The sequence below is a fragment of the Rhinopithecus roxellana genome, chromosome 6 (genome assembly GCF_007565055.1).
Source record: "Rhinopithecus roxellana isolate Shanxi Qingling chromosome 6, ASM756505v1, whole genome shotgun sequence".
In the NCBI taxonomy this organism is placed as follows: Eukaryota; Metazoa; Chordata; class Mammalia; order Primates; family Cercopithecidae; genus Rhinopithecus; species Rhinopithecus roxellana.
The window spans coordinates 30,261,856-30,274,774 of NC_044554.1; the positions used below are offsets into that span (position 1 = coordinate 30,261,856).

The 12,919-nt window shown below is 37.0% G+C and overlaps 1 protein-coding gene across 9 annotated transcripts in view; it reads left to right on the plus strand.

Annotated features, from left to right (window-relative positions):
- EZH2 (enhancer of zeste 2 polycomb repressive complex 2 subunit) overlaps window positions 1-12,919 on the plus strand; it is a 73,984-nt gene that overhangs the window by 37,599 nt on the left and 23,466 nt on the right. For 5 of the 9 annotated variants that reach the window (XM_030932933.1, XM_030932939.1, XM_030932935.1 and 2 more), the window contains one exon: window positions 10,143-10,259. The exons of 2 other annotated variants lie outside the window; for them this stretch is intronic. In XM_030932933.1, the coding sequence (XP_030788793.1) occupies window positions 10,143-10,259 (117 nt within the window). Of the gene's footprint in view, window positions 1-6,238; window positions 6,418-10,142; window positions 10,260-12,919 lie in introns of all 9 variants that reach the window. 2 more of the 9 variants (XM_030932934.1, XM_030932942.1) reach the window with 1 other exon arrangement.

Consider the following 12,919-nt stretch of genomic DNA (forward strand, 5'->3'; position numbering starts at 1 on the left):
AATGTGTTTACTTTTAAAAAACACTTCTGCCTTTTTGAAGACAGTGATTATACATGTTTTACATTTATTTCTTCTTAAGTTAATCTTTTAAAGAAGCATCCAGCTTCGCAATGTCATTAATCAATACATATAGGTCGAGGGATGTACATTTTATTCCCATAATATGTCGCTGTTGGTCAAGGAATTGTTTCTAGGTGACTTTTGTGACTTTGTCTTGTCAACCAGTAATAATTACGTTCCGTGGGTCTTCATATTGCTAGTTGTATTCTTCAGTGTGTCTCTTTTTCGAGTTTTAATGAAGAAACTAGTTGAAGAGTTACTCTTGAGGTTCTCATTAATGTATTTCTTTTTCGTACATCTGCCCATTTCTTGCTGATAATCACAAGACACTTCTCCTTCACTGACTTCATATCGAAATGTTTTCTATATGTGTTATGACTGAAAGAGAGGTTTGCTTAGATAATGCCTGTCTTCTGGGCAAATGGTATGATTAGTTTAGTAATTTAATCCATCTTGCCAATATGCATTTCTAGATTCCCAGGAGAATACAATGTTCTTGTAAGAGTTCTGTATCTTGTTTACTAATGGATAGAGAGAATTTGGTGTATATTCTTGGGGCTTCAGAATGTCTAAAATAGAGGCAGCACCAGAAGGGGATCATGGTCCTCATATGAAGAATTTAAAAACTTTTGGACTTTTAAATATTAACACATTTGCTCTTCTTAGTAATATTTGAAATGATTGTAAGTTCATTGCTTAGCATTTGATATTAGCAGATGTTTTTGGGGGGGAGAAGCTTCTATCAAAATAATGTGTAAATTCTTTTGTATGTTGGCATTTTGGACTTAACATTTTTGTTGAAGGAGAAGAAAAATACCTGGTTTACATGTAAACACTCGATTGCATTTTTTATTGATTTAGTAATGAAGTTCCTTCAGTTAATTGTAAGTGAAAATTTAGTTACTGTTTACAAAGAAAAAATAATATCCTAGTGTATTTCATGTATAATTTAGTGTACTTTACTCAGATACATTCGAGTGTAGTAACATGGTTTCTTTATGTATTTCAGGATTATAGGCCCTATAGGTTTAGATTCTCATGAGCCTTTTGAGCAAATATGGCAGAAAGCTCGTCACTTTTCTCATGTCTTTGAATTAAGTGGATGGCTCTTCAAGTGTCTGTCTTACTCTTAGTCTGAACATATACACTCATTCTTATTGACTTAAGGAAGTCGTCTCTGAGTTGCTTTCTGTGACTTCTTGCCTCTCTTTAACTATTGTTGGTATTTACTTGGAGAGTTGAATCTTGTTAGGTTAACTGTCAGTCGTTCCCACCTGTATAACTTGTAAATCCATGCAGCCTTTGCTTTCTTTCTGGCTTGATTTAGGCTGAAATAGATGTAACATTTCTTAAATTATCATATAAGGGTTTTTTTTTTTCCCTTTTGAACATAAACTAATGTAAGCTTTTTATACTTTTCCAAAGGGTTAGATTAAAAAAAAAAAGGACATTTGAGTTTATATAACATTATAGATTAAATACACGTCATTTATTATGTTTATATTTTAAATTTGATTATGTATCTTCAGTTTAAAAGGTGAATTTTAAAAAGTCAAATTTAGGCAACTAATAAAATTAGCAGAAGTTGCTTTCCTTTATGGTTTTTCTCCTAGAATATTGTGTATATAGTTTGTATTTTATAAATTATTGTTATAAATGTCATGTATCCCCAAATGCAAAACCGAGTTCTGACAACTATTAAAAAAAAAACAAATCCAAACAAACAAAAATGCTTGCTTAATCTGGAAGGTTAGAAATTGTTTTATTCTCTGAAGAAACAAGAAAATTACATTAGATCTAGGACTTTTGTCATAATTTAGCTTTATAATAGGGATTGACTTAAATTTACTCCTTAGGATTCTGTATTACCTTCTTTTAGCAGATTTTATAAAAGAACATCACTTAAGTAACATTTTGGGAAGGCTGGGCACATTTCACAAGCTACCTGACAAGGCAGTTTTATACTAGCTAATGTGACTACCTTTCGGGCTAATGAAACTAGTTTAAAAGTTTTATGTTTTTCTCTCCACTGAACAGATCATTGTAAAATGATTATTGTAAAAATTTAGATAACACAGAAATAGGTAAAACAGAAAGCAAAAGTCCCTGTAGTCCAACTGCTCTGGCTTTTAGTCTTTCAAATTTCATTTTCTATATATACTACAAAGTTAATAATATGTATTTTATTTTTAAAAATTATTGGCCAGATAATACATCCTTTCCATTTTGGGCCATCACTTTACAACCTCTGTTCAAATTTTCATTCTTTTAAAAAATGTGTATGTTTGACATTATGGATATACCATAACTTGTTGCCCCATTCTTGATGGATATTTAGATTTTTAGTTTTTACTTTTGCAATCATTGCTGTAGTGAACTTCATATACATCCTTGCATCTTTTGAGTAATTCTGTAGAAGTTCCTAGAAATATAATTATTAGATCAAAATGATATGCATATTTGAAAATTTAGCGGATATTACCAAATGCACCCTCAAAAGTTTTACATTACACCCCCACCAGCTGTTTATGGAATGTCTGTTTACCTGTATTCTCAGCACAATATTTTCAATCTTAATCTTCAGTCCAATAGGTAAAACGTTGTTAGAATTTGTTATACCATGTCTTAATTATTAGTGAAGTTAAGTGTCAATTACTGTTTGTTTATATTTCTTTTGTGAACTGGCTGTTACAGTGTTGGATCTTGTACAATTAGGTTGGGCTTTTTCTTACAATTCATAAGGACTTTTTGTATATTACAAATACTAGTTTTTGACTGGGTGCAGTGGCTCACGCCTGTAATCCCAGCACTTTGGAAGGCCAAGGTGGACAGACCATTTGGGATGAGGAATTCTAGACCAGCCTGACCAATATGGTGAAAGCCCATCTTTACTAAAAATACAAAAAAATTAGCTAGGCGAGGTGGCGGCGCCTGTAGTCCCAGCTACTCCGGAGGCTGAGGCAGGAGAATGGCGGGAACCCGGGAGGCGGAGCTTTGAGATTGAATCACAAGACTCAATCTCAAAAAGCAAAAAACAAAAAATAGTTTTTTTGTCGTATGTTTTGCAGATTTTTACCCCCATTTTGATGTTATTTCTGGTATATCTTTGTTATACACTTCTTTTTCTTTTAAGTTTTGTGTTTCTTTTTTTTTTGGAGACGGGAGTCTCGCTCTGTCACCCAAACTGGAGTGCAGTGGCCGGATCTCAGCTCACTGCAAGCTCCGCCTCCCGGGTTCACGCCATTCTCCTGCCTCAGCCTCCCGAGGAGCTGGGACTACAGGCGCCGCCAACTCGCCCGGCTAGTTTTTTGTATTTTTTTTGGTAGAGACGGGGTTTCACCGTGTTAGCCAGGATGGTCTCGATCTCCTGACCTTGTGATCCGCCCGTCTCAGCCTCCCAAAGTGCTGGGATTACAGGCTTGAGCCACGGCGCCCGGCCTAAGTTTTGTGTTTCTTAAAGGTTCCAAAAGTCTTTCTTCACTTCAAGATTATAAATTATCTACCTGTCTTTCCTTTAGTTCTCTGTTTTCATTTTTATATTCTAATATCATTTAACCCATCAGGAATTTCCTTTGGTGTAAAGAATGAATAGGGTATTTGGTTTCTAATTTTGTTCTTTTTAGTTTCCTGGTTGTTTCAACACTTTACTGAGAAATTAATGAATCGTGAGGGGCAGTTGTAAACTCGTTTTCGAAGATGAGCAGAATCAGCCTTCTTGGTTGGTGGTTCCCTCGGCAGTTTTACCACTAGAGCAAGACCTGAAGTGTTTCCCTTCAGAAACCACAGCCTGTGCCATCTTGCCCACTCACTTTCTTTCTTTTATTCTTATGTTGTCGGGTATTTTTATTATCTATTTCGTTCTTCTTATTTTTTTCGGGCTTTAGCTTTAGGGAGAGTAATTCGATCTATATTTCGTGAAGGCTAGTCAGGAAGAAGGAAGGGCTCTTTCTTCATCCTTCCTTCGGGGGAGGTTCTTCCTCATTTCCTTTTCCTTTTACCTTTCCTTTTCCTTGTCCTGTGCCTTCCCTTTTCCTTTTCCTTTCCCTTTCCCTTTCCCTTTTCCTTTCCTTTCCTTTCCTTTCCTTTCCTTTCCTTTCCTTTCCTTTCCTTTCTTTCCTTCCTTTCTTTTTTTTTTTAATTTGACAGAGTTTCACTCTGTTTCACATGCTGGAGTGTAGTGGTGTCATGTTGGCTCATCTCATCCTCTGCCTCCTAGGTTCAAACTATTCTTGCGCCTCAGCCTCCGGAGCAGCTGGGACTACAGGCGTGCACTACCACACCTGGCTAATTTTTGTATTTTTAGTAGAGACAGAGTTTCACCATGTTGGCCAGGGTGGTCTTGAACTCCTGACCTCAAGTGATCCGCCCACCTCAGCCTCCCAAAGTGCTGGGATTACAGGCCTGAGCCACTGCGCCTGGCCTTGCCCACTCACTTGAACTTGAACCTGTACTACTTTATAGTATTAAGCCCAGATCCACTGATTTTAGCAAGGCTTCAAAACCATTTTACTGCCACAGCCTATATAAACTATAGATTTATATAATACTCTCTGTTCCATTTCAGTTGTTTTTCCCCCAGTGACAGAAATTGTTCTGTTTCTACTCACAGGAGTGTTATTGAATTAGAAATTTGACTTTACATGTGATGGGTGAACATCGCTTTTGTTACCTGCTTCATGTACTTTTTTGAGTGCTTATGTCCTGTGATGATGATTCTGTTTCTGATCTCCAGTACTTAGCAAAACTGGAGTTTTTCTGCAAAGCCGCAGATGAGGGAATGATTTACCTTAACAGCCCTTCAGGGTTTTAACCTAGGATTAACTAGGTTTGCGTGTTTGTTATTCCTTTCATTCAGGGCCCAGCTTCTGAAGGTAGGATGCAAGGAAGAGCTTTAAGGATCTAAATTTCCTCTGAGCCTGGGCAACATAGTGAGATCCTATCTCAATAAAAAAAAAAAATATTAGCCAGATGTGGTGACACGTACCTGTAGTCCCACCTACTTGGGAGGCTGAGGTGAGATAATCACTTGAGCCCGGGAGTTTGAGGCTGCAGTGAGCCATGATTGCACCACTGCACTCTAACCTTGGCAACAGAGCTAGACCCTGTCTCAAAAATAAAAGGGGTCTAACCTTTCTGATATTGTATTCCAAATGTCCTATGTTAAATGCTGCGTTATCATCCCCTGCCCCTTGGAATGTAGAAACCATCACTTACAGGATAAAAGTGAACTGAGAAGCACATACCCTTGTGTTGTAGGGTAGAGGTTCTTCACCCAATCTGGAATCAGTCTGTAACAAATACTTAACAACACAAACTGAAATAATTTACAATCTGTTATGAATTACTCTTTTTCATTCCTTAACTCTAACACTTGATTAGTTGCTTTCATTAAATACATCTGTGTTGATACCTTTACAGGGTTTTTTCTTCCATTTTTATTTCTGCCTCTCTCCTGTTGGAGCGACTCATTTCTTTTCAAGTGTCTTCTTCAATTACCCTTCCCCTATTTTGCCTTCACAACCTGATTATGAATTCATTTCCATTATTGAGCTTCTGTTTATCCAAATTTGCTATTTATCTCATTGCAGTTTTTCTTCAGTGCTTCCTTTGCGTAAAAGTAGCCTGAACTTAAATTATATACATGGTCATTTTCACCAGAAGGGCTAGCTAATTTAAAACTTGGGCGTATTATCTTTTCTTTCCTCAAATTCTGCAGAATATAGGGTAGTTTCAGAAATCACCCCCAGCTTTTCTCTAGACTTGGTGGCAGCTGATGCTTTCTTCTGACTCTTCCTCTCCTGGAGTGCCGACCTTCCTGCACCTTCCTCGCTGTTGTCACATGGAAAGGCTACAGGATGTTAGACAATGTCAACAGTTCACTGTGTCTCTGGCATGAAATAAATGGACCAACCAGTATCCGAGAATATTTTTTACTTGGCTAACTGATTGTATATTTTCCCCCACTATATGGAAGTTGGACTTAGCCCTTATCATGTTAAAGGTTATTCAGAGGCAGGATGGCCATGACTGTTGTCTTTGGGATGTCCTGCTGTAAAATGGGGAGTCATACCTACCTCACAGGGTAGTTGTGAAATTTAAAGAAGCTAACTTTGGTAAAGTCTCTAGCACAGTGCTTGGCACATAGTAGGGTGTGTTAATTTCTTTCCCTTCCCTGCAGGCCATTCACCTGCTCTTCCCTCTACGATTTTCCATAACACAGTTTTTACTTGGAACCAGCCTTCTGCCAAGAGTCTCAGTTTGGTTGTGTACTCCTACAACTACTATTTTTGGCTTGACTTCCCTCTCCAGCTCCCAGTGGTCCAGCCACACAGTCGCCTATTGTACCAGCTGGTTGATGTAAGTCTATCCATCCTCAGAGGAACCTGGTTACTTACCAGTAAACTGTGTTTCTCTGAAAATGTAGCATCCTTGGTAATGAATCTAGCCCCCCCCCCTTTTTTAAACCATTGATGAAGAATCATCTCTAACTTCCTTGTGTGATCCTCAAGTTGGAACTGGAATTAGAGAATCTAATTTGTTGGTAAAGGTCTCCTAGTAAGTTCCTGAGTCCAGGACACATGGCTCTGACCAGGTGAAATGTGGAGACCCATGAGGTAAAAATTCTTTTCACTACTCTGAGTGACATGAGGCTTAATTATGTAAACTGTCAAGGATGATACATTTTCAAAGAAAAATAAGTTGCTGGTAAGTAACTGGGATTTTTGAGTAATTTTTCTGTAAGTCAATAAATAAGAAGCCCACATTTGTTTTTTACCAACAAATGCTTTTGCATTTGAATATTTCATAAATGAAAGGAATATGGTTAATAGTCATGGTTAATAGTTAAAGAATGGGATAGGTTTCTAGAGATACTAGAAATATAATGAGGTGGGGGTAGACCGTCAGTTTTCTAAATAGTTGCTCTCTTAGCTTTAAACAGAAATTGAAGTCTCCAGTAGAGAAAGTCATCAAATGTAGTCTGTTCATTCCAGAAACATTTTTTGAGTGCCTACTGTTTTTTTGAGACACTGTGCTGAGTATCTTTTCAAGACAGAGGTGAAGCCACACTTGGCTCAGCTGCTTTTGCTCTCAGAGAGCTTATTTCTTGTTTCTTAGTGACTCTCGCATGACTCAGAACTGAGGCGATGGGATACTGGGGTATGACAGAGGTATGGGATTGGAAGTAGTATGTAGTGCTGCAGCCTGTGCCTTAATATTTTCTGTGCTTCCATAAGTTCTTTCTGTTAATGGGAAAAATCAGCTGACTTCATTCAGGATTTGCAGAGTATTTGCTTATCACTAGAGCAACCATAGATGAAGCAAAGCTAATGCTCCTTCTTTCTCGTAGTTGAAAACAATATTCATTCTCTAACCCTTACGTGCGACTTTGGAATTAGGTGTTGAAGCAGGTGAATAAGTCAGAGTCGGAGAGGCAGCCCACTCCCCCTTAAGCTTTAAAAGCACTTCTTCCTTCAGAAGCCACAGAATTAATTTATTCCTGCCAAATGTAAAAAAAATCAGAATTTTCTTTTTAAGAAATGAAAATTGTTTTGTACTTTAAGTCACTGGATAGTATTTGATACTATCAGTATCACTAATTATATTCAGTATATTTAGTGATTATAAGCACCTCCACCCCCAAATTTTCCCAGTTAAGTAGAAAGAAGGAAAGAAGACTTGGTAGTACTAATAAGTTGTTGTTGGAGGAAATACTCCTATTACATTGTCATATGTCTCTATTTTATTTTATTTTTTTGAGGCAGGGTCTCACTCTTGTCACCCAGGCTTAGAGTGCAGTGGTGCTGATCACGGCTTACCGCAGCCTGTGCCTCCCAGGCTCAAGTGATCCTCCCACCTCAGACCCTCAAGTAGCTGGGACCACAGGCACGTGCCACCTTGCTGGGCTAATTTTTTGTGTGTTTTTAGTAGAGACAGTGTTTCCCCATGTTGCCCAGGCTGGTCTTGAACTTCTGGGCTCAAATGATCTGCCCATCTTGGCCTGCCAAAGTGCTGAGATTATACGCTTGAGCCCCTTGCCAGCCATATCTCTGTTTTATATAGTAAATACTGCATGGTTGTAATTGTTATTTTGCCCCATGAGCATTGCAAGGGCAAGAACTACAGTGCAGTAATTAATTAAGCTCACGGGTGTTGCAGTCAGACTTTAAATCCAGGTTTTAATCCTGGTTTTGTAATTTGCTACCTTTCTGACTAGACAAATTATATAACTTCTCTGAACCTCAGTGTCCTCATTTGTGAAGTTTTGATGCTAAACTACATCATAAGGTTGTAATGAGGAATAATTAAGATAATGTATATAAGCACTTAGCACAGTGCCTGCAACATAGTACGTGCTCAATAAATGTTAACTGCTGTTTTTATTGGAATATTGGATGGATGGATGAAGGATTGTATCAGAGGCCAAATAGCAGGAAGGGGAAAGATTATGGGCTCTGGAGTGTTAGTAAACTGTTCACACCGTCTTGTTTACTTGGGTTATGAGCCTTATTAGTATTATGATCTTTATCTTTGCCTTTTTGGAAAGCAAATTAATGGATGAATCACTGTCACAGTTCTTTCTAACTACTCCATCCTTAAACCTTTACTTTCACTAAGGAAGGAATTATTTTTGTGCTGCAGTGACTGTGATGATTGAGAGATTATCCCACTGGCCTGATGCAACCCAATGCTGAGGGTCAGGTGTGGCGCATATGCCAGATTTCTACTCTGAATTTCACCACACCTCGTTCTGCTATTCTTAAGACATTTTAAATAAAAAATTTAAACATTTAATATGTATGTGTGTATATATATATATGATTTTTCAGTTTCATTTTACTACACTTCTTTTTTGCTCTATTTTCATTGATTGTGGATTATGAATGTATGTCTAGGATATTTTTGAGAAGGCTCTGGAGGACTTACACTTGGGCAGTAGTACTCTTTAAGGAATCTTGGATTCGTAGACAGGGTGAAAAGTGCTGTGGTTATTTGGGCACAGAATTTTGCCATATTTCAGAGAATCAAAGATGCAAAATTTTTCACATTTAACATTCAAAACAACATGCATCTTAGAATCACTGTGATAAGAACGGATTATATCTTTGTTTAGTTGGCAGCATTTTTTTCTTAGTGATACAGAAGATAATGGTATACCTTGAAATCGCTGTCATCATCGATTGTATGAAATATGGTGTTTCAAGGGACTATGTGCACTGACACATTATAGCAATATGGCATCATGGCAATATGAGGAGCGGGAAGAGCAGGGGCTCCAGAGTCAGACTTTTGGAGTTTACATTCTAGCCCGAGAACCATGTGCAATCTTGGGCAAGCTACTGATCCTTTCTTTTCTATAGTTTTCTCACCTGTAAAATGGGGGCTAAGAATAGTATCCATCTTACAGTGTTATAATGAGGATTAAATAGAAGACATGTAATGTGTTTAAAATAGCCTAGCACATAAAAAATACTTAGTAATTAGCTAATATTATAATTCAGAGATTACAGTTTTGCAGAATAGATTTGAATTTACTTTGTTGTGATTGAAACACAAACCCATTACCCTTAATATTTATGTATCATGTGATAATATCAGCAGTTGACACTTAGATTTTAAAAAAGGAAGATAAAGATAAGGAAGATTAACCTAACAAGTTTTCTTATTCTTGTTAAGTAAGATTTAAGTGGCTTATTTGGTATATATATTATTATTCTGTGTGGTTGGAATGTAAGAGAAATGAAGGATGAGCTAGGAAATAAATGTCTAGCAAAAGCATGGAGCAGTTAATCAGATTGCTGAATCTCACATAAGTACAGTTTTTAATTCTTACTGATATTGGTAAGTATGGGAAGGGTTGGAGGTTTTAAACATTTGGAAAATTTGAAGCATTTTTTCACCCTAAGTAAAAGAGAGAAAAGAGAGAATCCTATTTGGTTTATATGACCACTTTACTGTCCTAGGTAAGGACTTTTTCTTCAAAATTAAATATTTAGGTAGGCAGCATCTCTTAACAGTATGATGGCTAGAGCTTAAGGTTGTCCTTTTATTCTTAAGAGTCAATTTTATTTTTTCTGTTTTAGTGTTCGGTGACCAGTGACTTGGATTTTCCAACACAAGTCATCCCATTAAAGACTCTGAATGCAGTTGCTTCAGTACCCATAATGTATTCTTGGTCTCCCCTACAGCAGAATTTTATGGTATGTAAATAAGATATCTTCTGCTTATTTGATAACTTATTTGAAATAAAAAAGCATAGATAATTTTATTGTCAAGGCGAATCAAGACAGTATAAAATCTGAAAAGCTATCAAAATAACACTTGAAGTAATTTTAAAAAATTGGTTAATATAGTTTCTTTAAGGCCTGTGCAGTATTACTCTTTTCCTATATTCTCCAAAGGAAAAGTGTTAAGCAATAACTATACCTGGGATTAAAAAGATTTAAAAGATGGACTGGGCATTGTAGCTCATGCCTGTAATCCCAGCACTTTGGGAGGCTGAGGCAGACTGATCACTTGAGTCCGGGAATTGGAGATCCACCTGAGCAATACGGTGAAATGCTGTCTCTTCAAAAACAAACAAACAAAAAACACCAAAAATTAGCTGGGTGTGGTACATGTCAGTAGTCACAAGCTGCTCAGGAGGCTGAGGTGGAAGGATGGCTTGAGGGAGGCGGAGGTTGTAGTGAGCTGAGATTGTGCCATTGCACTCCAGCCTGGGTGACAGCCAGACCCTGTCTCAAAAAAGAAAAAAAAAGGAATGAAGCTTATAGTTCTTATCCTTAAAAAAGTCAGTGTCCTATAATCTAAATCTGACTTTGGGTTTTTGTTAATTGAGAACTTACTGTTTAAAACAATTTTAGGTGGCATTTTATTTTGATAATGTACATTAGATAATATTCATAGGGCTTATAAAACATGAGCTGAAACATATTTCCATTGCTAACTCTGACCCAGCAGCTTTTGTAATAAAATGCTAAAGAGAAACTGAAGCATGTGTTCTTGACTTGTATTGCTAAATAGAAAATATATAGTTGTATTACTTAATTGATATATAAAGTGGAAAGGCTAATAAAATGTTGATGGAAGTCCTTGGTGAACCTGCTTTAGGGAATTTTTTAGTAACTTTTATACTTTGTACAGAAGAGTGTCAACTTCAGTTACTCTTCTGTAGTTGTATAAATTTGAGTGTAGTTTGAGAATTACATTACATGACCTTGAGGGAAGTTTCATGTTTTCACAGACTGAAATTCTGGAAGAATATGGTATTTAAATTTTTCATTAAATATAATTTATGAATCATCCATGGATTTTGCTGGTCCAGCCTGGGTGACAGAGCCAGACCCTGTCTGATTTTGCTGACCAAAGCAGATTAGGCACACAATCTTTATTATAACTAGGATATGTTTTGGTGAGCAGGATGATGTGGATATGATTGAAAAGACAAAATATGTAAGTGTCACTTAATTTTGGCTTAGATATAAAGAAATCAACCCCTAGTTTAAATGAGATTAGTGCAAGTGAATGAGATGAAAACAGGCCGCCTCCAGTGTGTACATAATCTTGAATTTGAATATATGGATACATTTAAATCTGCATTTTAATTATATGCCCCTTTTATCCCACTTTTCCTTGTCTGTCTATGGTACTGTTATCTTTATGAACTCTCCAGTTGTCCTAAATTTGTTACCTAGGGATTATTTGAGATTTTTTTCCACATTTCCTGCCTGCTAGTAGTCCCATGTATGGCCTTTTCCAGCATGTTCTTCCCTGTGGGCCATGATCACAGTGCCGGGCCGAGCCTGCGCCCTCTCACCCTTTAAAGAGCTGCTGTGTCCTCCCAGTCAGGCATAGCCAGTCCAATTCTGCTTGTCAGAATTATCTTTCTAAAATTCTGTTCTTAACCAATATCCTTTTCAAAGGCCTCTTAAGATTTAGACTTGTCTTCACTTGGAATTAGTCTCTTTAAACATGTGCTTCAGAACTGTCCAGTCTTTATCTATGGTTACTGTCATTTTTATTCTTCATTGGAAATGCTCTTCCTCCCATGAATGTCAGCTTTCTTTCCCTTGTATTCTTAAGTATTCTGTTCTCTTAATTTTTCTTTGATTGGATCTTCTTCTTCTCTGTTGTCTTCCAAAGCTTGATAAAAACTCACCTGTCATCTTTACTAGCACTGTCAACTTTGATATTCATCTCATTCATCTAAATACTGAAATATTTTATGTTTTTGTAGAATGTTCTTATTTTATATATAAGTACATATCCTTTTGGCATAAACTTTAATGGACTATCAATACTCTACATCCCTAGAATTTTATTATATTGGATGTCTTAATTTCTTTTTTTTTCATTTTACCTTAAACTATTACAAGTTAATGGCTGTTTTAATAACCGGATCATCAAGTGGAGTTGGGGAGTCTTATGGTCGTTTTTTGGGATGGGTCTATATGGATCTTGATATACCTTATTTCATCATCCTGTATTAACATCTAAAGTGTGCCTTAAAACCGATGATGGCTGGGCATGGTGGTTCATGGTGCCAGACACCTGTCATCCCAGCACTTTGGGAGCTAAGGCGGGCGGATCACTTGAGCTCAGGAGTTCGAGACCAGCCTGGGCAGCATAGTGAGACACTCGTCTCAAATAAAAAACAAAAAACAGAAAAACAAATGGATGATGTCTTCTCATAATCTAGAGCATCTTTTTCTTTCTTAGAGGTATGTAAAATAATGGTAAGTTTGAATGATTGATGACAGACTAAGTGCAGTATTTTTTCTTGAATCAGATTTTTTTCCTGTCAACAGTTTTCTCAGATATGCTTATTGGCGAGAGGAGTCTTTTTATTCTTTGATACATT